The sequence below is a fragment of the Nasonia vitripennis genome, chromosome 4 (assembly GCF_009193385.2).
Source record: "Nasonia vitripennis strain AsymCx chromosome 4, Nvit_psr_1.1, whole genome shotgun sequence".
Taxonomy (NCBI): domain Eukaryota; kingdom Metazoa; phylum Arthropoda; class Insecta; order Hymenoptera; family Pteromalidae; genus Nasonia; species Nasonia vitripennis.
The window spans coordinates 15953099-15974065 of record NC_045760.1 but is presented as its reverse complement, the minus strand read 5'-3'; the positions used below and the strand labels follow the sequence as shown (position 1 = coordinate 15974065).

General features: G+C 39.2%; 4 protein-coding genes across 7 annotated transcripts in view; 1 reads left to right on the top strand and 3 right to left on the bottom strand.

The window, feature by feature from the left end:
- The window catches only part of LOC100115285 (cell division control protein 12), a 33397-nt gene extending 25990 nt beyond the window's left edge, over positions 1–7407 (bottom strand). For 2 of the 3 annotated variants that reach the window (XM_031929711.2, XM_031929712.2), the window contains exon 1: positions 7007–7302. The gene's annotated coding sequence lies outside the window, so the exon portion shown is untranslated. Of the gene's footprint in view, positions 1–7006 lie in introns of all 3 variants that reach the window. The other variant, XM_031929710.1, reaches the window with a different exon arrangement.
- Positions 7408–10511: 3104 nt separating this feature from the next.
- LOC100115316 (cystathionine beta-synthase-like protein) lies at positions 10512–15192 on the top strand. 2 transcript variants are annotated; one of them, XM_001600025.6, is made up of 6 exons: positions 10512–10789; positions 12833–12942; positions 13014–13363; positions 13468–13721; positions 13797–14067; positions 14370–15192. In XM_001600025.6, the coding sequence occupies exons 1-6, from the start codon at positions 10701–10703 to the stop codon at positions 14793–14795; spliced, it is 1500 nt and encodes a 499-aa protein (XP_001600075.1). In that variant the 5' UTR covers positions 10512–10700; the 3' UTR covers positions 14796–15192. The 2 variants fall into 2 exon arrangements, with proteins under 2 accessions (XP_001600075.1, XP_031785574.1); XM_031929714.2 differs by lacking the exon at positions 10512–10789 and adding an exon at positions 12334–12490.
- A 338-nt stretch (positions 15193–15530) lies between these two features.
- LOC100114579 (trafficking protein particle complex subunit 6b) lies at positions 15531–16583 on the bottom strand. Its single transcript, XM_001600477.6, has 2 exons — positions 16131–16583; positions 15531–16057 (listed from the first exon to the last, which is right to left on the bottom strand). Exons 1-2 carry the CDS (start codon positions 16257–16259, stop codon positions 15656–15658), a joined length of 531 nt encoding a protein of 176 aa, XP_001600527.1. The 5' UTR covers positions 16260–16583; the 3' UTR covers positions 15531–15655.
- A 930-nt stretch (positions 16584–17513) lies between these two features.
- LOC100115348 (transcription factor TFIIIB component B'') lies at positions 17514–20874 on the bottom strand. The gene is made up of 7 exons (XM_001600049.6): positions 20441–20874; positions 19993–20343; positions 19847–19897; positions 19326–19767; positions 18785–19215; positions 18615–18716; positions 17514–18524 (listed from the first exon to the last, which is right to left on the bottom strand). The coding sequence occupies exons 2-7, from the start codon at positions 20312–20314 to the stop codon at positions 17713–17715; spliced, it is 2160 nt and encodes a 719-aa protein (XP_001600099.2). The 5' UTR covers positions 20315–20343; positions 20441–20874; the 3' UTR covers positions 17514–17712.
- Between the last annotated feature and the right edge of the window lie 93 nt (positions 20875–20967).

Below are 20967 nucleotides of genomic sequence, written 5' to 3'. Positions count from 1 at the left end.
CACAGTCTAATGTAGAGATCAAAATCAAATTTAATTCCTGTTTACGCCGATCCCAGCATAGTTATCTCTTTCTCAGTTATCTCTAACTTCCTGCCGTATATCAAGTATAAGAAAAAACAGATCAGCAGCGGCAACTCGTTCTCCGGATTTCGACGAACCAACGAATTCATTAACTGGAAGCCGGCCTATCGAGCGCCTCGATCTCCATTATCCTCGGCGCGTTTATTTAAAAGAGCTCGTTCGCTCTCTCGCAGCACATCATCACAAATCTAAAATAAACGGCATCTAAATACGCAGCGCGGCGTCGCGACATAGGCGGCGGCATGAACGGCTTACACAAAAAGGCAGCAACAGCAACCAATCGTCTCTCCTTTTTGCTGCTTCGAGGCTCACATTCATTTCGGAGAGATAGTCGCTGTGCTGTGTATGTTAATAAGCAAGCGCCTGTACAATAAAAGGAAAGGAGTCGAGCGCGCGCGCGAAAGAAAAAGATCGGCCCACACGTGTCGCGCGCGCGCGCGAGAGAGAGAGAGAGAGAGAGAGAGAGAGAGAGAGACTCCGCGTTATGTGGCTTTCGGCTCAATGTATGAGTGTGCACGTGTGTATACACGTCTCGCTTTTGTGTACACAATATCTCCTGTGAGTATATGCGCTCTGTCTCTTCTCTGCGCCTGATGTCGCGCAACAGCCGCGCTCGCGAGAGGACGAAAAGACGATGACGACGACGAGTCGACGCTGCAAGACTTACACTATACTATAATATACGTGTGTAAAATCATACACGCTGGTTATTATTACATTGGCGCGAACGTCCCTTCTTTGTTATATACCTGTTGCACTGCGATGTAAGCACCGTGTAATCGCACGAATGATTTTCAAATTCGCTCTCATGCGTCTCATCTGTTTTGCTTGTTATAAACGTACAGAAATTATGATCGATTGATTTTATTTTCATATCTACACGTCAGAGAAGAATGAAATTTTATTGCGCGCAAAACTCCAAATTTCTCACGGATTTAATTTGTTTGTTTCTGCTGTTAGCACTAATCACTGCAGCTAAAAGCGATCTCGCAGCGACCAAGACTGAGCTGTACGTATTATTGCGCTTATAAAGGTCATTTAAACGCGCTATAAGGAATAAGTGGCAAGGCTTCTCCATAGCCGACAAGCTTTAATTAGACCGTATTTTTGCAGCTATCGTAGATGGCCTGCTATCGACTACAAAACAAGTCTTGTTCCTTATTCCTTGAAAACGATTCGAATTCAAAGCAGCAGAGACGTTCTCACGAATTTCAATGAAACTATACCTCAATTTGGAAACACGGAAATTCACTTGCCTTTTTAAAAAAGTTCAACAAAAAAATTACAATCATCAACTTCAACAAAACAGTGCATATAGCAGCGAGCCCAGCACAAGCGCAATGGGGAAAAAGCTGAGCCTAAGGAGCCGAGCAAGGAAAATGTCGCGATCTCTCACACGCGCATGTATTCGTGATGTCCGTAAGCACAAACATCGATGTGGGTATATAGGTACATATACACACACCGTCTCACAGCGCGTGTCTCTTCTAATAACGGTTGTCCCGCCGTCGCCATACATATACTCGCAAGATCGCATATATACTTACACATACACGAGCGCGACTATACACGCGAGCGAAAACGCGAAGCTGAGATCGGTCGGTCGGTCGCTCGCTCACTCGCGCGCGCGCACACACAGGGAGCCAGAAGGGATCCGGGCACTCCTACTATTATATGTATGTGCACGACGAGTGAAGGCTTGTGCCTCGCAGCCGCCGTTCGCTTTCTCCTTACTCTGCCGCTTGCCGCCTTATGTATACCTCTATATATTCGCGGCGTCGTCATTTGCCTATGTGTGCACACGTATTATATCTCGTGTGCGGATACACACACAGGTGCGTGTATTCGCGTGTATACACACGCGCGAATTTCGAAACAGACGCGGGAGTTACGCGCATGTTTCGAAAATCGGCGCTAAGTATTAGTACTGTGTGCACGTGCAAGTGTATGTGTACTCATCGTCGCTCGGGAAGGACGTTGATGATGGCTACGCGCGGATTCAGATTACGGCGCGCCGGGATCTGATCTTGCAATGTATTATAACGTATACTCGATTTCTGTTTTTTTTCCGCTTTGCTCCGAGCGCGAATCGGTGTTTTGGTCGTAACTGTAGATCGATTTCTTTTCGCTGTTTTGCAAAATGAATAAGCTTTACGGAAGTCGCGCGAGCGCGATCGCTGTAGCTCGCTCTCTATTATGATGTGGCGTGGGTGTAGGTCGTTCGGTGACGTCATGCTCCTGTAAAGAGATTGACGAATTGAACTTTTCCATTTATTGCGCCATTTGGAAGTAAATTGAGAGAATTCGTCTGATCGAAGATCGCAAATTGCACCACGTGTTTCAACTTCGATAGCTTTTCGTACTGTATAACGCTCGCTTAATGAATCGAATGCGAGTATTCGCAAGAATAAAGAGCGCGTAAGTAGATCGAGTCCAAGCACGGTTAGACGTGCAAAAACTAAAGCTTGCTTGCAGCCTTATGATGTATGTACTTTCTACATACAAAATGAACGAATGACTCGTTTGCTCGGCGATTCGATTAAAATTTGCCGTGATTAGCATATAGTGCCACACGTTATTAAACATTAAACGATAGAAATTTTGTTTAAGTATTCAATTAGAAGTGGTGTTTATGGATTGTTTTTCATGGCAGCCGAGTTTCTGGCCGACTGATTGTAGCCCGCGGCGGTTTTTGTCGAGGTTCGTGACGAAAGATCGCTTTAATGGGATAATTGAGTGGCTGAATTGCCGATCAACTTTTTCCCTAACTTGTGTCTCATCGATTTTTTTGCCCCTTTCGGCGGCTTGCTCCGTTCATCCACGACGTTGTTCGTCGAAGTTGGCCGCGCGCGCGCGGCGAGAAAAAACTTGCCGGGAAGAGAGAAAGTAAAGTATAAATAATCGCCGAAGACGCCGCGCGCGGCTCATCCGATGCGAAAGAAATACATTAAAAACTGCCTAAAATTATGCTGTAAGTATCGGCTGTGCAATGCCACTCTCGAGCGCGTATCCTTGCCTTTAAAACGAGAGGATGACAATACACGATTTCGCTTTCATTATGAAGGCAGCTTCTTTTTCGGCAAAAAATTGAAGTCACGTATTCCCTCGAGCAACGAAGAGCGCATATGAAACGAAATCCTACGAACAGCGTCAACGGATTCGATGAACAAGGACCTTTGACTTATTTTTCGAAACGACGAGCAAAACACACCAGCGGGAGGACTAGCATCCCAATTGAGTTTTCGCTAAATGTTGAGCGCAGTAGGAACGCACAATGTGTATTCTTGTTTGAAATGGCATCGGAAATAAAGATCGGAGTATTGTTTCTTAGCAATGCCTTCGTCGGAGACGATTCAACACGAAAGATACTTTATTTCTTAAAAAAAGAAACGGAAACCGCTATCATGCAATATTATCTAGGATCGTGTTGTTTCCTCGATTTTTTTTTGATGTCTATTGCATCCAAGAAACTTCAAAACTAAATAAAAACTGTAGAATAATATGAACATCAAAATAAATTTAATCACAAAAGTAACGGCCAATAAAATAATAATCCGATAACTCCATATTTTTTAAATTTTATACCTGCAAAAGTACAATATAAGGAATAATCTGTATACGGATTAACTATTAGAAAGCGAGATTCTGACAACTATACTGTTTACAAGATTGAATCGTCAAGGTAGGATTATTCAAAAGACGAGTCAACAATGACTGATATAATACTAGCCATTTCTATCGGGCATACCTTCGCGTGTTCGAATGCGTAAGCCAAACGTTTGTCCAACTCAAGGAGATTTTAATTTTTGCCGCGCCGCGGCATAAACAACACCGACTACTTTCAAGAACGTATAAAAAGGGTAAAAAAGTGTATTATCAATATTAGAAAGACCATCGTTCGATCATCGTCTCCTTCGAAAACGATCGACCACCAGCGCGCTGCCACACGGATTAATCGCGCTCTACTCGTTTCTGCACGCCACAAAACAACCCTTGAAATCGCGATTACTCTCATTCCCGTATTATTCCACAACACAACGAACAACAAACGAAAAAGCTAAAGGAGATAAATAATTCTTCAATTAGGAATTTCACCTCGCATAATTCCATATAAACACAGGCTTTCGCGTGGTTGCCGAACTAGAGAAATATAACACGGCGGCCGTTTAAAATTAGCCTCTGCGCCAAAAGGAGCGAAAAAAGGCCGTCGCTGCAAGAAGGTTCTTCATACGCGCCTCAAAAGTAGCAGTCGGGACAGAAAAAAAAGAACACAGCAGCTTAGTCACACCGTCTCTGTACACGTTCGCAGAGAATCGCGCGCTCGAGTTTAAGTTGAAGGCCTCGCGCCGAACTCGGCTCGATTTCGGTCGCGCTTTGCAGCAGCAGCAGTAGCGCCAGCGAGTGAGCTCGTCTCTGCGTACTTCAACTGCCGCGTGTGTGTATTGCGGTGCGGTTGGCGCGTCCCTGGGTTACCTTGTCGCAACGTGGTCATGGCCCCGGCGGCCTAGTGATCAGCCGCGGAGAGCAGCAGTAGCTGGAGAGGAGTGCGAACGCGTTCTTCCCCACCTTCGCTTTTACTTCTATCTTAGCAGCGAGCGAGCGAGAGAGAGAGAGAGAGGGAGAGAGAGAGAGAGAGAGAGAGAGAGAGGGAGAGAGAGAGAGAGAGAGAGGGAGAGAGAGAGAGACGGGCTCTCCTTTGTCCATTTATGCAGTCAGGGTGCGGAACAAACGCGCGAGTCACACACGGCTCGATCACTGCGTGGAAGAAGTCGCGAGCGCGAGGTCCTTTCTTTATTAGGAAGCGTTACGCACGAGCGCTGAGCTATACGGGCGAGAGAGGGAATCGTCGATTAAAACCTTTTCAAAATTACGCGCCAAGAGAGACGGAGCGCGCCGAGTTTACGCAGCCGAAACCGAGAGAGAAGCGGGAGTGCGAGGGCCAAGCGCGACGACGACCTTCTACCGACCTGTATGTGCGTGCGCTGGATCGAGAGATATTTCAACGATTTTTCTTTCGCTCCTTTTTCTGCTTTAATTGGGGCCTTTTTGTTTTCGTTCTTTTTTTCACCCGCTGTCTCGATGCGACTTTTCAGCTTGTTTTTTGCCTTTGAGGTGCGCTGCGAACCGCATTACCATTGTGATCGGTAATCGAACTCGTGCGCTTTATTCATTACATTAGGACTGATGAGAGAGCAGTCTCAACATTTATTTGTTCTACTGGGCATAATTATCAGCGAGGCAACGCCGAGCTCAATAAACTCAATAATAATAATAGATAATACAGCACAGCGGTGGTAAATACAGCGGCATAAAAAAATCTCCGCGTTATAAAAGTGTAAACGACACCTAGCGAGAATTACCATAAACCGTAATGTCCTAAATGTTTCGCGCTCCCCTGCCCTCTCTTTCTTTCTTATAACTCTCAACCGCCGCGCGTCCAAGTTCTTTACCAAAGCAGCCCACATGAGCACACAAGACCAAGCGATCGATCGGCGGCGCCAGTCGCGTTTCGCAAATCGCCTCGTCCGCGTCCGTTATAATATGGTATGGGCGGCCGCGGCGGTTCCGAGATCACACATATCAATCTCGCATCACCTGGCACACACGTGCAGGCCGTGCGCCATCAGGAAAAGCCCAGGGAGTTCTGCAACGCTCTCCGCGTCAACTCGCTCCTGCGCGCTATCTCAAGAGCGGTCTATAGGACTCTCTCGCGCGGCTTTGCGCAATATCCTTGTGAAATATCGCGTTATTGATCTCCCGTGGCGTAAAACCGCGTGTCTATAGAGATAGCGATACATATAGCGCAGGCTCGCATACGCGCAGATCACTCGAGGAAGTAATCGCGGCGGGCTGCAGCTGGTGCGACGAAAACAAGAAAGACGCGCACAAAAGGAAACTCGCGAGGGACGTGCATTACACTGGGACTAGGATCGATCTTGGGAGTAAACGTGCATGCGTATCTCTGTGGGTGCAGCGTATAACGGGTGCATTATGTGGCATGTGCAGGAGAACCTGAAGGGAGAAAGGCGAAATAAGTCCGCATCAGCGCGTGTTGCGCGCAGGTGTCCGCTGCAAGCCCGGCGCGCCGGAGTCTGTGGGAATAGTACCACACAGCAGCGCTTAAAAAGCGTTTACTCTGCGCAGTGACTCCGAATTATGTCACAAGGGCTATACTTGCATCGGCGGATATCGACGTATGCTGGTGTTACACGCTCGCGGAAGCTATTTCAAAATCGTTGGAGCTTTTTCGAGCTTAGTCGTCCGGTGCACTAGCGCGGCGTGTCATTCAAACTCTTGCGGAAAACTTCAAAACGCTGCATAATGAAGAGAGATGGAGAGAGTATTATTCATATCGGCGAGTGACGCACTACTATCTCGGTGATAAACAAAATACTAGCGATATAATGCGTATAAATGGAGTAGACACGAATCGGCATCAGAGCGAGGCAATTCGTATCGATCCTCTTTCAGGCACGATTCCACTCTGCTCGAAGTGAAAATTGCGCCACTGTCAGCGGTTACAACACGATTTTCACTACACCCATACGTGCTGACTCTCGCGCACTGAGAATGTGTACGATGGAGAAGAACTGATGGAAGCATTGCACTGGTGAAACGAGTGCATAACGAGAGCCGACACACGAGAAAGTGCATATCAAGATCGAAGCGAGTAGAGAAAAAAAAAAATTTGCCGAACAAAACTCTACATCGGGCTTTGCAGCGCTTAGCAGCCGATAAGGACACACACGAGCACGACTATCTCTGGCCTATTGCGAGCCAGTGAACGGATTAGCCAACGACGTCGCGTTGCTAGCGCGCACTTTTTTCGGCTATCCCCTGATCGGCTCTCTCTCTCTCTCACTCTCTGTCTGCATGCACCCATAAACTTTATAGAAATAAATCCGCAGACGGGCGCGCAGCTCACCTCGATCCTTGCTCGCGATGCGATTCTCTCGTCCTCTCACGTGTCCCAGCCGCGCACCACTGGCGATGATCCTTTCCTCGACAAGTCCAGCGGCAGCTCGTCCAGCATCATCGTTTCTGCAGAGGTTCGGCTGCAAACTCGTCCGCGGAAATCGCTCGTGCAGCAGGACACGCGAAGCTCGAGCGAGTTGTCCCGGTTGTCCGGGTCCCGAGGACAACAGCAGCAACAGCAGCGCCGAGAGATCGGAGCGCACTCACTTTCCGTGGTAGTCGTCGTCGAGTTGCCGAGCAGTGGTTAGCGGAAACTGCGCGGTTTCTCGCGCAGCCCAGAGAGCTCCGGGCACACACAGACTCTCCTGCGCGCGGAGCGAGCGCTGCCGCTGCTCCTGTCCTGCTCTCTCGCTCCTTCGGCTGCAGCCGCTATCTCGAGACGGAGAAAGAGTGAGTGAGAAAGAGAGATAGAGAGAGAGAGAGAGAGAGAGAGAGAGAGAGAGAGAGAGAGAGAGAGAGAGAGAGAGGACTATGTAGTGGCGTAGGAGGAGGGCCCGGGGAGAGTGCGCAGGCGCGCGACCTTCTCCCCCTCGAGCGATCGCGTCACCTGCCCCGTTTTTCCGCGCGCGGAGACCGTAGAGCCGCGAGTGTGTCTCAACTCCGTGCAGGGGCCCCCATACTTGCAGCGCTCAGCTCTTACTCTCCTCTGTACACCCACGACGTTTGCCGCCGCGGCCCTCCCTCCCACTCTCGTTGCCAGTAACTCTCTGCTGTCTGCCTCTCGACGCGAGTGCGGACTTTTTCCTATGCCTATACACTATATAATACTCGTATCGCCGCCGCGCACTCTCTGTTTTTGTCTCTTCTCGCGGGGCCCGCAGCAGCAGGTTTGCGCTATGAGCGCATTAGTCACGCGCGTGGAAATAGAGGCCTCTGATGTTGTGTGCGTGCAGATGCGTCATGTGTTATACACTGAACCTATACCGTTGCAGTCAATGCCACAGATTCGGTATACACTTACGCGAAGCGCAGAGCGATTTCTGCGGTGGAGGAGCGCGCCTGTGCCTATGCGGCTAGCGCTACATTGGCAATGGATCTTATACGCACGATTGGAAGGGCCGTTGTTCTTAAGTATACGAGAGCAACCGCTAATCGCGGTTTCGTCGTTTTCATTCGCATGCTTCGCTACCCTACGGTTCTCTTACTGAACTTGCGTGAGTGTTAAGTATATAAGTGAAAAGCGCTCGGACATGAGCTTTTGAATCTCCCGCTAGTTTTTTGATTGCGAGTGCGCGGGATTGCGGAGTCTCAAGGGGCTATTACCGACTGACATAACGTAAACTCTGTTTCGTTATAAATAATCATTTTAGTTTGAGCGCCTTCGAAGGATTTTTATCACGCGTAATACCAATAAAATAATTTGAATTATTTTACTTACAGATCTGCGTATACATATACCGACGTGGAATTCGCTTAAATGCTCATTTTTGCTCCGCACTTTTAAATTATCAAATCTCCATAAAACTTTAAGGTATCTGTAAAATTTGAAACTTTTAAAGTTATGAAAAATATACTTATTATAATTTGCAGCACCCTGTTCTCAATTCATTTTAGATTTTCTTATAACATAAAAAGACGAAAGAACTTTTTTTAGACATAGACGATGATTTGAGCTCTCGTTCCCGCGATCCTTGTTATTTTCCTTACTCGATGAATCCCATTTTCACACTTTGGTATATAATGTACTATTTTCATTCTTTTTTTATCTGTTAATTAGCTGTCCTAACGATGTTTTTTATGGTTTTGGCTTGCTATCCTTTTTTTTTAGACTAGCAAGATCAATGCGCGCTCCGCGCTATCTGCTTCATATTAAACATTTTTATAGGTTAGAAACAAACTATCACGCGCGTCCCGCCACCTATCTCGTAATCTTATTGTTGACTTATGTTTATATATCTTCACTTAAGCAATTGTGTGATATTAGTTCGATTAGGTGTAATACAACTTCGAAGACCAAAATTATAAATCAGCATTCACTACTTCAGACTTTCTTTAGTACCGGACAATGAAGAGCACTTTTGAATCTACTTAAAACATGCAGCTTCTCTACCAAGGTGTCTGACAAGTATACATTTTTTTATGTTTCACTGTATATCTGTATCTATTATACAATTTAGTGATTTTTAAAACACGGTGTATGTATAAAAGTGCTCGCACAACTATCATTGTGCTAAAGCAATAATCACTCATTGTGCTAAGGTAATAGTCCCCACAAGTCAAATATATGTAGCGTACGCAAAAAGCTCTGTAGCGTACGCAAAAAGCTCTGTATCGTACGCGAAACATTTTCCGGTGAAGCGTACGCGAAATATTTATTCCGCGTACGCGCTGACGTGCGCCGAGACAGTCTCTAAGTCTTATGTACAAAAAATAGTACGAGCGGACACCACGAGCGTAACCATAAGACTTTCCCATAAGACTACATGTTAAAAGCGACATCAGTGCCAGCCCTCCCCTCCAATGGATTGCACGGAGCGAATAACGAACCAAAAAAACTTAATCCAATACTTTCATTTTTAGGCCAAGAAGTGTCCGACTTCACGAATAATTTCTCATATATTCTCATGGCTAGTGTTGTTAATAGGTTAAATTTTGAGTTTTACATAATCATTAACTCTTCTTTTGATAAGATTTTGTTATTTATATATATTCAGTTTAAGTGTACCTTTCGACAGGCTATGTGGGCGATGCGCGAAATGCATTATAAACAGTAGACCCCATATACTTATTTCAAGGTCCTGAATTTCGATTCAGATTATGACTCTATAAAGCTAGTTACTCTTCTACAATGTTTATACAACATTTGTTTGAGCTATTGAGTCTAATGACACCTGATTTCGTGGCTGTTAATGTTACTACTGTATTATCGAATATAAATACCTAATTTTATCATACATACCGTTATTTATTCAGTTTTCTTTTACCTGTAACTGCAGAATATTTTCGAATTCGAAAACCTGAGTGCACAATTATTGCGTAATAAGTGGAAGTCAGCACTGTACAAGGTTTAGCAATGCGGGATACAATATTTATGCCTTCTCTCGTGTATAGCATAAGTACAACGGCTCCACAAACAATTTCATTTTATACTAACCGATTCTCTTGGAAGTGGAGACATCACATCACAGTCTCTTGGACTTAGTCTGCAATGAAGCCGAAGATCACCAAGAGAGAATCAACGCCAGTGTGAGCCCGTCGATCGCACTGAAGTTCTTATTTAACGTAAAAGAATCTGTGGTATTTTATTTAATACTAATAAGCATTGTCGCAGACAAAGAAGCATTTTTACTTTCATTGTAATGTTCAAAGATCCCGCGTCGCGTCGCCATACGCGCGTTCGTGAAGACATCAACCTATAGTGACTTCAGCGACATTACAATACACACACACACACTCACACATATATATATATATATATATATATATATATATATATATATACATGTACAACAGGCGATCTCCGCCTGGCGTGAACAGCCATTAGATCAGCAGCAATCCGGCCGCATGCCCGCATCCGTGCGACTCGTCGGTAGTCGGCTTCTGCGGCTCTTAGCTCCATTTCAAAATTCTTTGTAACAAAATCACTCGTTAACGGTAATAGTACTTTTTTAAATTTCCAGTTAACTAAGATAATAGAGAACAACATGGAGATGGAATTGATCAGACCTGATAACCCCAGCCGCTGCACATGGAAGCTGAATAGTACGGACAGTCCGCATACGGATCGGAGCAAGTGAGTCTTTCGATATGTCTGTTCCATACGTTTTTATAAATCTTATTTGTGCACGAATATAATATACAGACATTACAAGCTAGCCGACTCTCATATTTTCAATGAAATATATTTTTATATATGCTAAACAAGCGACGACGTTTCCTCGTTCAAACAGACGAATTGTCGACGAAAGGAAATATTTTTTAAGTTTTTGCCACCTGATGCAATAAAGGTGAGCAAAAACAATTAAACACAGCTGTCAGTTGAAGTGTTGATAGATGAGTAGGTATGATATTAGGAATTCGTGATGATTGAAATATTTGAAATTTGACGGTTGCAAGCCCCGGCTAATTTTGAAAGCAAATACGACTGTAGGACCACGTGTTTGCGATTTGCAGAAAGTTTTGTCGAGTAACACCTTCCCCAGTCCAGCCCGCGAATATGTATATACATAAATAAAAAAAATACTATTGGATAGATCTGAATTTACTCAGTCCATCCACGTTATTATTTTAATTTGCCCCGACTTGGTTTTTTTGGGAAAAATCAAAATAAAAAATTGAAATATTTACAACTTTGGAATACTTGTATCTCTCTAAGCGAGCACAATAATAGACATTTAAATATGGCAAAAAATTGATCAGGGGCTACTTCAATTTGCCCTGTAGCCAAATATCAAAAATATTCAATTATTATTATGTAAAAAATAGAAAAACGAATGCAGATTATAACTCCCTGAATTCCGACATTACAGATTTTTCGTTGCAACTGCGTCACTATTCTGCGCATGGTTCGCTGTTGTGTCCAATACCAGAAAACTTTTCAAATTCACTCACGCTTATAATAATATAATCGATTTACTTTGCACATGTCTCAATAATAATATTACTAAACCAAGTTTTCACCTCCTCCTTGTTCGACTTCTTCAAACTTATATAAAAATTTGGAATGTCTTTGATTTTCTCTTGCTCGCCCTTACTATAGCTATTCGATTATGCTTCAGTGTCTCAGTGACGTGTTGAAATGTCGGAATTCTCTAATAATAATTGAATATTTTTGATATTTGGCTGCAGGGCAAATTGAAATAGCCCCTGAGCAATTTTTTGCCATATTTAAAATTCTGTTATTATACTCGCTTAGAGAGATAAAAGTATTACAAAGTTTTAAATATTTCAATTTTTTATTTTGATTTTTCCTATAAAGACCAAGGGGGGGCAAATTAAAATAATAACGTGGGTGGACTGAGCAAATTCAGATCTATCCAATAGTATTTTTTTTATTTGTGTATATACATATTTGCGGGCTGAACTGGGGGGGGGGGGGGCGAGTAACATCAATTGCTCCCGGATAACCATGCGACTACAGGCGTATCCATGGGCGGCTTTCTAATTTCCTTATCGAGATGGCGGTGATGTTCTCGTCGACCACACATGGCCGAGCAGAAATAGCCGAATGCTTAGCTTGTTTACGTATCAAAATAACGAGAATAAGACGAGATACAAATCTCAGCCGATAGCGCAAAGGACGTTTGACTTGAAGTTCGGTCTTGTTTCGCAGAATCTCCAAAACACGGCTGTAGATGCGCACACGTGTGCGAAATCATGTTTTTAACAAGCATGACATTTATTTGCACGTATTGCGTTAATGACTGACTGTTTGTACATGGAGATGCGGAAAAAATACCCTTTTATTATCGTTGTTCGTCGATGTTATCGTGTTGTAAGATATATACTAATATGAGTGTTTCTTAATTTTATCGAGGACTTGAATATCTCATCTTATTTTGAGAGAATATTCTTATTAAGTGATTAATAGTTATCGATTTTGATTACATAATTCTTCACTTTAATTTGTACGCAAACTCGCAAATGTGACGTTATCGATAATCATATCAGCGCTTTACTGCAGCAATTATTATTGTCATTGGTTTAATGGTAAAATTAAAAACATTGCGATAATTTTTAATTTGCGTATTATGCTTGTTTAAGCAAGTGTATCAGCGGGGACAACAAGATAATTTTGTATTACTTTTACAATAACATTTCCCGATATCTGTTTTAGGCAAATGGACAGGAATACATTATTGCCGAATATCTTGCATACTATTGGACAGACGCCACTTGTTCGCCTTAACAAGATTCCAAAAGCTCATGGCATTAAGTGTCAAATGTGTAAGATTTTTTTTTAACTACGCGTGAATTAAAAAATATGAAAATAATTTCACGTTAACAAATTATTTCAGTCGCTAAATGCGAATTTATGAACCCTGGAGGTTCAGTGAAAGATCGCATTGGATTCAGAATGGTTGAAGATGCAGAAGCAAAGGGAATTTTGAAGCCTGGCTGTACACTCATTGAACCAACAAGTGGAAATACTGGAATAGGATTGGCGATGGCAGCGGCTGTCAAAGGTTACAAGTGCATCATAGTTATGCCGGAGAAGATGTCTAATGAGAAGGTCTATACTCTTCGCGCCTTAGGCGCCGAAATCGTACGTACTCCTACCGAAGCCGCATGGAACAGCCCCGAAGGACACATTGCAACATCTCAAAGGCTTCAAAAGACAATTCCTCATAGCGTTATTTTAGATCAGGTGATTTTCTTTGATAAAATAAGAATATATATATATATATATATGTGTATAATCGAAGTATAAAATCGGAGATGATAATTATTGCATAATACTGCGGTTTCCAGTATACGAACTCGGGGAATCCTTTGGCTCATTACGACACGACTGCACTTGAGATTTGGGAGCAGGCAGAAGGAAAAATCGATTACATGGTTGCTGGAGCAGGAACCGGGGGAACTATCAGTGGCATTGGCCGAAAACTACGAGAATTATCGCCTCACACGAAAATTATTGCCGTAGATCCAGAAGGAAGTTTACTAGCAGAGCCCGCCGAATTGAATGATACTGCAGTGCAGTTTTACGATGTAGAAGGCATAGGGTTTGTTCAGTTTTATAAATTGAATTCCTATGATTCGAGTAAAACCTAAACTAAATTATGAATTTTCTATTTTAGATACGATTTTGTTCCTACCGTTTTGGATCGCAACGTTGTAGATGTTTGGGTCAAAACGAAAGATATTGACTCATTCCACTTAGCCAGGCAGCTTATAAAGGATGAGGGATTACTCTGTGGCGGAAGCAGTGGTGCTGCTTTATACGCAGCACTTCAAATTGCCAAGGGTCTGCCAGAAGACAAGCGAGTCGTCGTTCTTCTGCCAGATGGAATCCGTAACTATATGACGAAATTTGTTTCCGATTTGTGGATGGAATCTAGAAATTTCTTGGTGAGAATAAGATCAAGTGTTTTCAAAAACAAACAAATATCGTATAATATACAATTATAAAGCAAAGAAGGCGGTTCTTGCACGGGTGTAGTTTGGCAAATCACCAGTTTATATGGATCGCTTGATTTGCGCACGCGTTATTGCGTATAACTCTATTTTTTTAAATCAGATAGTGCATACATTTTTGACTTTACTATCGCATTTTTTACTTTATGAACGAGTTGAAAGGCCATATTTTACGCATTTTGATGGTGATTTAGTATATATAATTAAAGAAAATATAAAACGATTCAATGTTTTAGGATCCCCCCAAACCAGTAGAAAGCAACAAGTGGTGGTGGGATTTACCTGTTTCTAAAATACCATTCAAGAAACCTGTTATTCTCTCAAATGGTTCTACATGTGATGAAGCAGTAAAAATACTGAGAAACGGAAGTTTCCACCAAATGCCAATGGCAGATGCTGAAGGCAACATCAAGGGCTTTATCACTTTGGATAAAGTTCTGAGTAGCCTCATTGCTGGAGAAGTGAAAGAATCCGATCCAGCGGAAAAGGTTCTCATTAAGCAGTATAGAAAAGTCGCTACTGCCACAACTTTAGGAAGATTATCTAGAATGCTTCAGAAAGACATTTATGCGGTTGTCCTAGATGAACACAACAATGGTGCTCTTATAGGAATTTTGACTCAAATCGATCTCTTAGATTACATTTGCAATGGACCTCATTAATATCTTTGAATAGAATATTAGTGCATTAAGCATTGATTATCCTATAAAATTTGTATCATGTATTTATGGTTTGATTTTATATATACAGTGATTTTTTACAGACTGATGTTTTGTACTAATTTTTAATGGATACAATTTTATAACCATCTTCTACATAAAATTTTTTTTTAAGGTGGAATTCCAATTACTTTCTTTTTTTTCATCCCTTACATTATGTATAACCAAATTTTGGAGGCTTGATTATATTGATAACAAACGGTTAAACACCGAATTTCAGCTATTGTCATCAATGAATATTTAAGTTATGACATCAAAAATAATAAAGATTAAAATTCAAGGATTATGATATAGTTGCTTGCGCAAAAGATTTAAACTGAATAAATTAAAAAAAATTTTATAGATACACTTTTACCTGTACCTAAGAGTAATAAATAAAGACATTAAAGTAAAACAGTTAAATTAGAAAAATAATATAGTTTAACAAAATATTTATAGTAAACAAATTTTTCTAAGCATAATTATTATTAATAAAACTATTAACTGTCTTCACAATATTCCAAAAAGATTCAACAATAAAGTCTTATAAATAGCTATGTGTAAACTAGTTTGTAATAGAGAAAAAAAACATTTTTGGGAAGTGGTACATACATTGTAAAATAGGGTTCAAACTATCTTTTAAAGCAATTACATTTTTTTGTTTTTTTCGTAAAAAATATTGTAATTAATATCACATAATTTAGACATAAATTAAAGTTTTTAATACCTTCTGCTATATACAGTATTGAATCATCAAACAATTAACTTACAGTTGCTTATAAATAATAATGTGTAACAAGTACTCTATTAATTTTTAAAATAAATTATATTCTTTGAACTTCAACATTAAATTTACAACTTGGAAGAGCAGTAACATCTGCTTTAACAGTACATGCAATACCAAGATTTGCTAAACTTCCTCTGAGAAGTCCACATGTAAATGCTAATAAGCGTGGGCTCTCTTGTAAATATTGTTTACTTCCGCTTTTTCCAATTTTTCCTAATAATCGAAATTCATTATCGTGTAGCACATAAACTCCATGGTGATTAGTTCGCAAATTATCAATTTGTTTATGATATAGACTAGTCCAAAAATCTGTACAAATAAATTTGATGATGTCTAACTCATCTTTAAATCTAGGCCATTCCCTGGTTAATCTTTCAATGATCCGATAGCCTACACTGAAACCCATCCATTCCAGACTTGAAAGATCCTCTTCTTTATCCTATATACAACATCGTTGCTTGTAATATTTATAACAATACAAACTATTTATATATTATTAGATAGAAGCTTACATTTCCATCATTTGATGTTTTACCAATGACATAATTAACCATTTCTCCATGAAGATATTCAAAAAGAGACTCATCAGCTTCAGCTTTTGTATTGGAAGCCGGTTTCACATCAGTTAATTGATGTTTCATTATTACAGATTACAAATTGATTAAAAAACTTGCTTGATGCATTCACTTTTAGGTTAGATTCTTTAATCTGCACTTTGAATATGGCAAAATTTTTACAGGAATAATGTATGCATACTCAATTCATAAAAAATAGTGTATTTTCGGTAAATCTAGAGGGCTCATGTGTTGTGAAAGTAGGAGTATTAGTAAAAGAATTATGTTTATTGATACTATTCGTCTATTTACACTGTCACTGTCAGCTTTGATAATGGTTATACTTATAGTCCGCCTGCCGCCATACAGGTAGGCTGCGTCCACAATTGAGCGTATACGTTAGGGTTTACGTAGAACATAACGTTTTGGGCAGTACTGCCAATCCACTGTAGCAGACTGTAGTTGAAACGAAGGAACACACCTGCTCAAAATTTAACCTATAAAAATGTTTAAATTTGAATTGTATGGTAATAAATTGTAAAATTCTTTTTTCAAATAAAATTATAAAATTTTGTAAGAGAATGTATTATAATAAATTAGTTTCTGATTAAAAAAAAAAGGTCTACCATTGTCTCAAAAAAGGAAAGCAGAATAAAAAATAACGCACATTTCCAAATGAAAAATTTATTATTATAATTAATTAAATAGCATAGGCAATGATTGTATGATTAGGTTCTTCATTGTATAAGTAAGCGATTAATAGCTTCAAACTGAAAGACGAATCATACGTATTTTATTTTAAAATAACTTGAAATTTTGCTCATGCTAAAATTTTGTCCAGCATATAGTTTATAATTAATTGAACATAGTTTTGACGTTAAATTTGATTTACAATATATTGCTTCAATCTTCAGAAAAGCCATTTTGAATTGATGTCTTGCAAATAAGTATCGATGGGTAGTTTTGTTTAATTGTTCTCTATGACTCTTTACTATTCGATATTCTTGATGATAAAAAGTTTCAACTGCAGTCTGCTACAGTGGATTGGCAGTACTGCCCAAAACGTTATGTTCTACGTAAACCCTAACGTATACGCTCAATTGTGGACGCAGCCTTACTGTACAAATCACATCATACATATATGTATATAGAGATAGTAATATTCATGTATGCACATTGGTAAATATTTTATAAAACTATAAATTTGATTGGTAGGAAATTTCAAATTTATAATAACAATAATACGTATGACATCTTAAGATTGTTAATTTATACATGCGTTCATTGAAAAAACCTTTGATAGAAAAGTTGAAATAAATTATAATACACAGAATTACACAGTTTTTGATAAATTAAAAATATATATTTTCTATGTATAAAAATTTACACATTGTGCAATAACTTTATAAAAATGCAATTTTTGTCTACATGTTATTTTAATGCAACTTATAAAAAGATAAATATTACATCTAGTTTTAATTACGAAAACCATGCTACATCTTAGCTTTTTACAGTATATTTCTTATGATCTATTTAATTCTTAAGAAACATTTTCTGGCTCGATGTCTTTTATACAATTAGTAACAGTTTCTAAGACATCGGGTGAAAGATCAATAGGTAACAGACTGTCTTTGCAGTTTGGATTATTAGAATCATAATCAGCGCTAACAATATAAACTTGCATATACGTTTTTCCAGGAATATCAATGCAATCTTTTTTCAAAACAACTAAAGATCCTGGTTTCAAATTAGCCATATTAGGAATATCTTCAGAGATATTGTCAAAAACATTTGACGTAGCTGTTGAATTGGCCTTTAATACTTCAAGCAATTCACTTTGATTATTTGTTTCATTTTCTTCCATGTTGCTCATTTCAATGGTTTGATCTGAATTTTGAAAATTTTGTACATTTGAAATTTCACTACCATCTATTACATTTAATTCATTAGATTCCATTAATATGTTGTTTTGTGGATCATTAATAACATTGGCTTTGTCATTTTCTTTATCATTGTTGTTCTCTAATAGTTGCTCTGCTTGGTCTTTGTTTTCGGTGTCATAAACTTTAATCGGTTTTTGCGATTTTATCAATTTTTTAGGCTTTTTAGACACTCGTCCAGAACGTGTAACTTTTGCTTTGTACACTTCTGGTTCACTATCAGAATTGAGTTTTGCATTTTCGTCAGCGCTACTATCATTAATTTTTGCTGCTTTACGTTTAGGAACTGTACGTTTTTTAACTTTTGTTATAGTAATCCTGGAATTTTCATCAGATGACTGTTCATCGCCACTGCTTTTATTAGTATCCGCATCTAGTTCATTCTCACAACTTATTTCATTAGTCACAATTTCTGAAAATGTATTAACATGTGCTTAGTAACTTAATCAAAAGATAATTTTGAATGTATAAGATCATGATATAATAAGAAAGATTAACTTACGACATCTTTTACGACGCTTCTTTTTCGTTAAAGAGCGTGTACCTTTCTTGCTTGACTTCTTATTTGACTCTGATTCTTTTCTTTCATTTTCTTCGACATTAGCTGTTAAAAAAATTAAACTATCAATACTCAGAAATATTTTGTTTTGTAAATAATAATTCAATACTTACCAAGATCCTTTTCTAAAGCTTCTGTATCAAATTCTTGGTATTGCAATGCTTTTTCTACCAAATTTTGATTTAATCTTTCTTCCTTTTTATATTTTAATTTTAGTTCTTGCCTTGTTCTTTTTGGAAATATGCTTTGCATTAACAAGAAATCAGTACCATAAGTGTTTAAAGCTTTGTAGAATTTCACAGTTTCCCACTTGTTCCAGTCTTTACTTTTTTTACGCCTCTTATAAAATCCATTACCAGTGGTATCTTCATCCACAATGATATCTGAGCGATCAATATTTTCTCGAGCTTTATACTGATCTATCACAATACTTTGTTCATCAAGTATTATCTGACCATTAGGTCCAACTTTTACTTGAGGTACAACAATTTCTGTTGGTTCATCAACAGTTTCTTCTTCATTGTCTTTTGTTTTATCTGGAACACTTCATACAAATTGATAATATAAAGTATAGAGTAAAGAATAAATCAATAGATAATACATCTGTTTTTTTTATGTAATACAATAATGATGGTAAGATAATAATAAACTTACGAGCAAACTGAAATTTTTCTTGCAGCTGGCCGTGTTACTGGTTTTGGCTTCATAGGATTAGTAACAGGATTGTAGTAAATTAAATCATACATTGTTAATTTACTTTTATCTGGTGGGTTGTTTTCATGCTTAAGAAGAAATTCTCTTCTGGCTTCTGCTAGTTTTCTTGCAGATTCAGATACAACCATTCTTCTTTTTTGCCCAAGATTCAATTTTGCAATATTGTTTGCATTACCACTACCACCATCTTTCAAACTTTGAATAGAATCATTTCTTATTCGACTCGGTGCAATGGATGTAGATCTTCTACTATCATCTTCTGATTCACTTGCACTAGCTCCACTTCCTTGTACACTATTCCTACGAATTCTACCACCTCCATCCAATCTTGGAGTTGGCCTCATAAAACATGAACGTCCTTGTATTGTTTTAATTGGTGAGCCTGTAATAAATTAAATAAAATGATATTTTTATAATTATTTTTTAAAATTATTTATTATTATTTAATGAATAATACAAACTTTCTACAGGTGGATCAGTCTTTGATACTGTTTTGTTTGGTAAATCTGAAACTTTTTAATGAAAAAATAAATTAAAGCATTCTTGTTTTGAAATTATTTAAAGCTATTCTATACGCATTTAGGTTCATTAAAAAAATGACAAGTACCTTCAACATTCGATACTGGTTGTATATCATTTTTACTATCAGTTTGCTTAATAACTTCGGGGGTTACAGGTTCTATGCTTTCTTTTTGTATTACAGGAGAAGTAGCTAATTTTTCCAAAAGTGAACTAGTATCAGTTTTCTCAGGTTCTTTGTTGTCCACTACAGTAGTTGTAGGTTCAGTTTTGGATTCTCTTTTTTCTTCTGATGGTTTTTTCAATACTTTCACATCATCTTGTTTACTAGTTTCTGCTTCTGCAGTGTCCTGAACTGCCTTTCGACGGACAGGAACAGTGGCAACAGCTTTAATCCTTGCTCTTCTCATGATTCACTGCTCTATTTACAGACTTTTGTCTGTTAATAATGAATATTAATGAATTATAAAATAAAGTAACATTTTGCCTTCTAAACAATAGATAAATGAAAATGTGAGGTTAGGTCTATTACTTACGAAATAAATATTCACGTAGTTACTATTGTGCTACAACATATTGCTTCTCACAAAGCAATAAAATGAGAACGAAAGTTAAAGCTAATCAACTGTTACATATTTTCTTACTGTTTAAGTATTAATTGTTGCCGGGAAAGTTGAGAGAAAAATATGTACAACATGTGTACCTCTGTTTTGTAAATACACACGCTGTTGATACGTAATCATACGTAAGTATTGCACGTGGATTTGTTATGGACGTAACAAGTAACAAATCATAATGAGTATCACGTTACTTATTTTTAAACTGACCATCAGCATCACTGAACTTGATTGAATATTCATCTATACTTAGATGTCAGAACAAACATGCAGCATGCTGGTTACATATTGTGTGCAGACTACTTGATTGTTTTGGTTGAATGCAAGAGTCAGGAAGCGGGCAAGCGCCTATACGCACGGAAGCGCCTATACGCCACCTATACAAAATAGGCTGATACGCGATTTCCTGCTACGGAATTAAGGGAAAGGCCTTGCCCTTTCTGCGC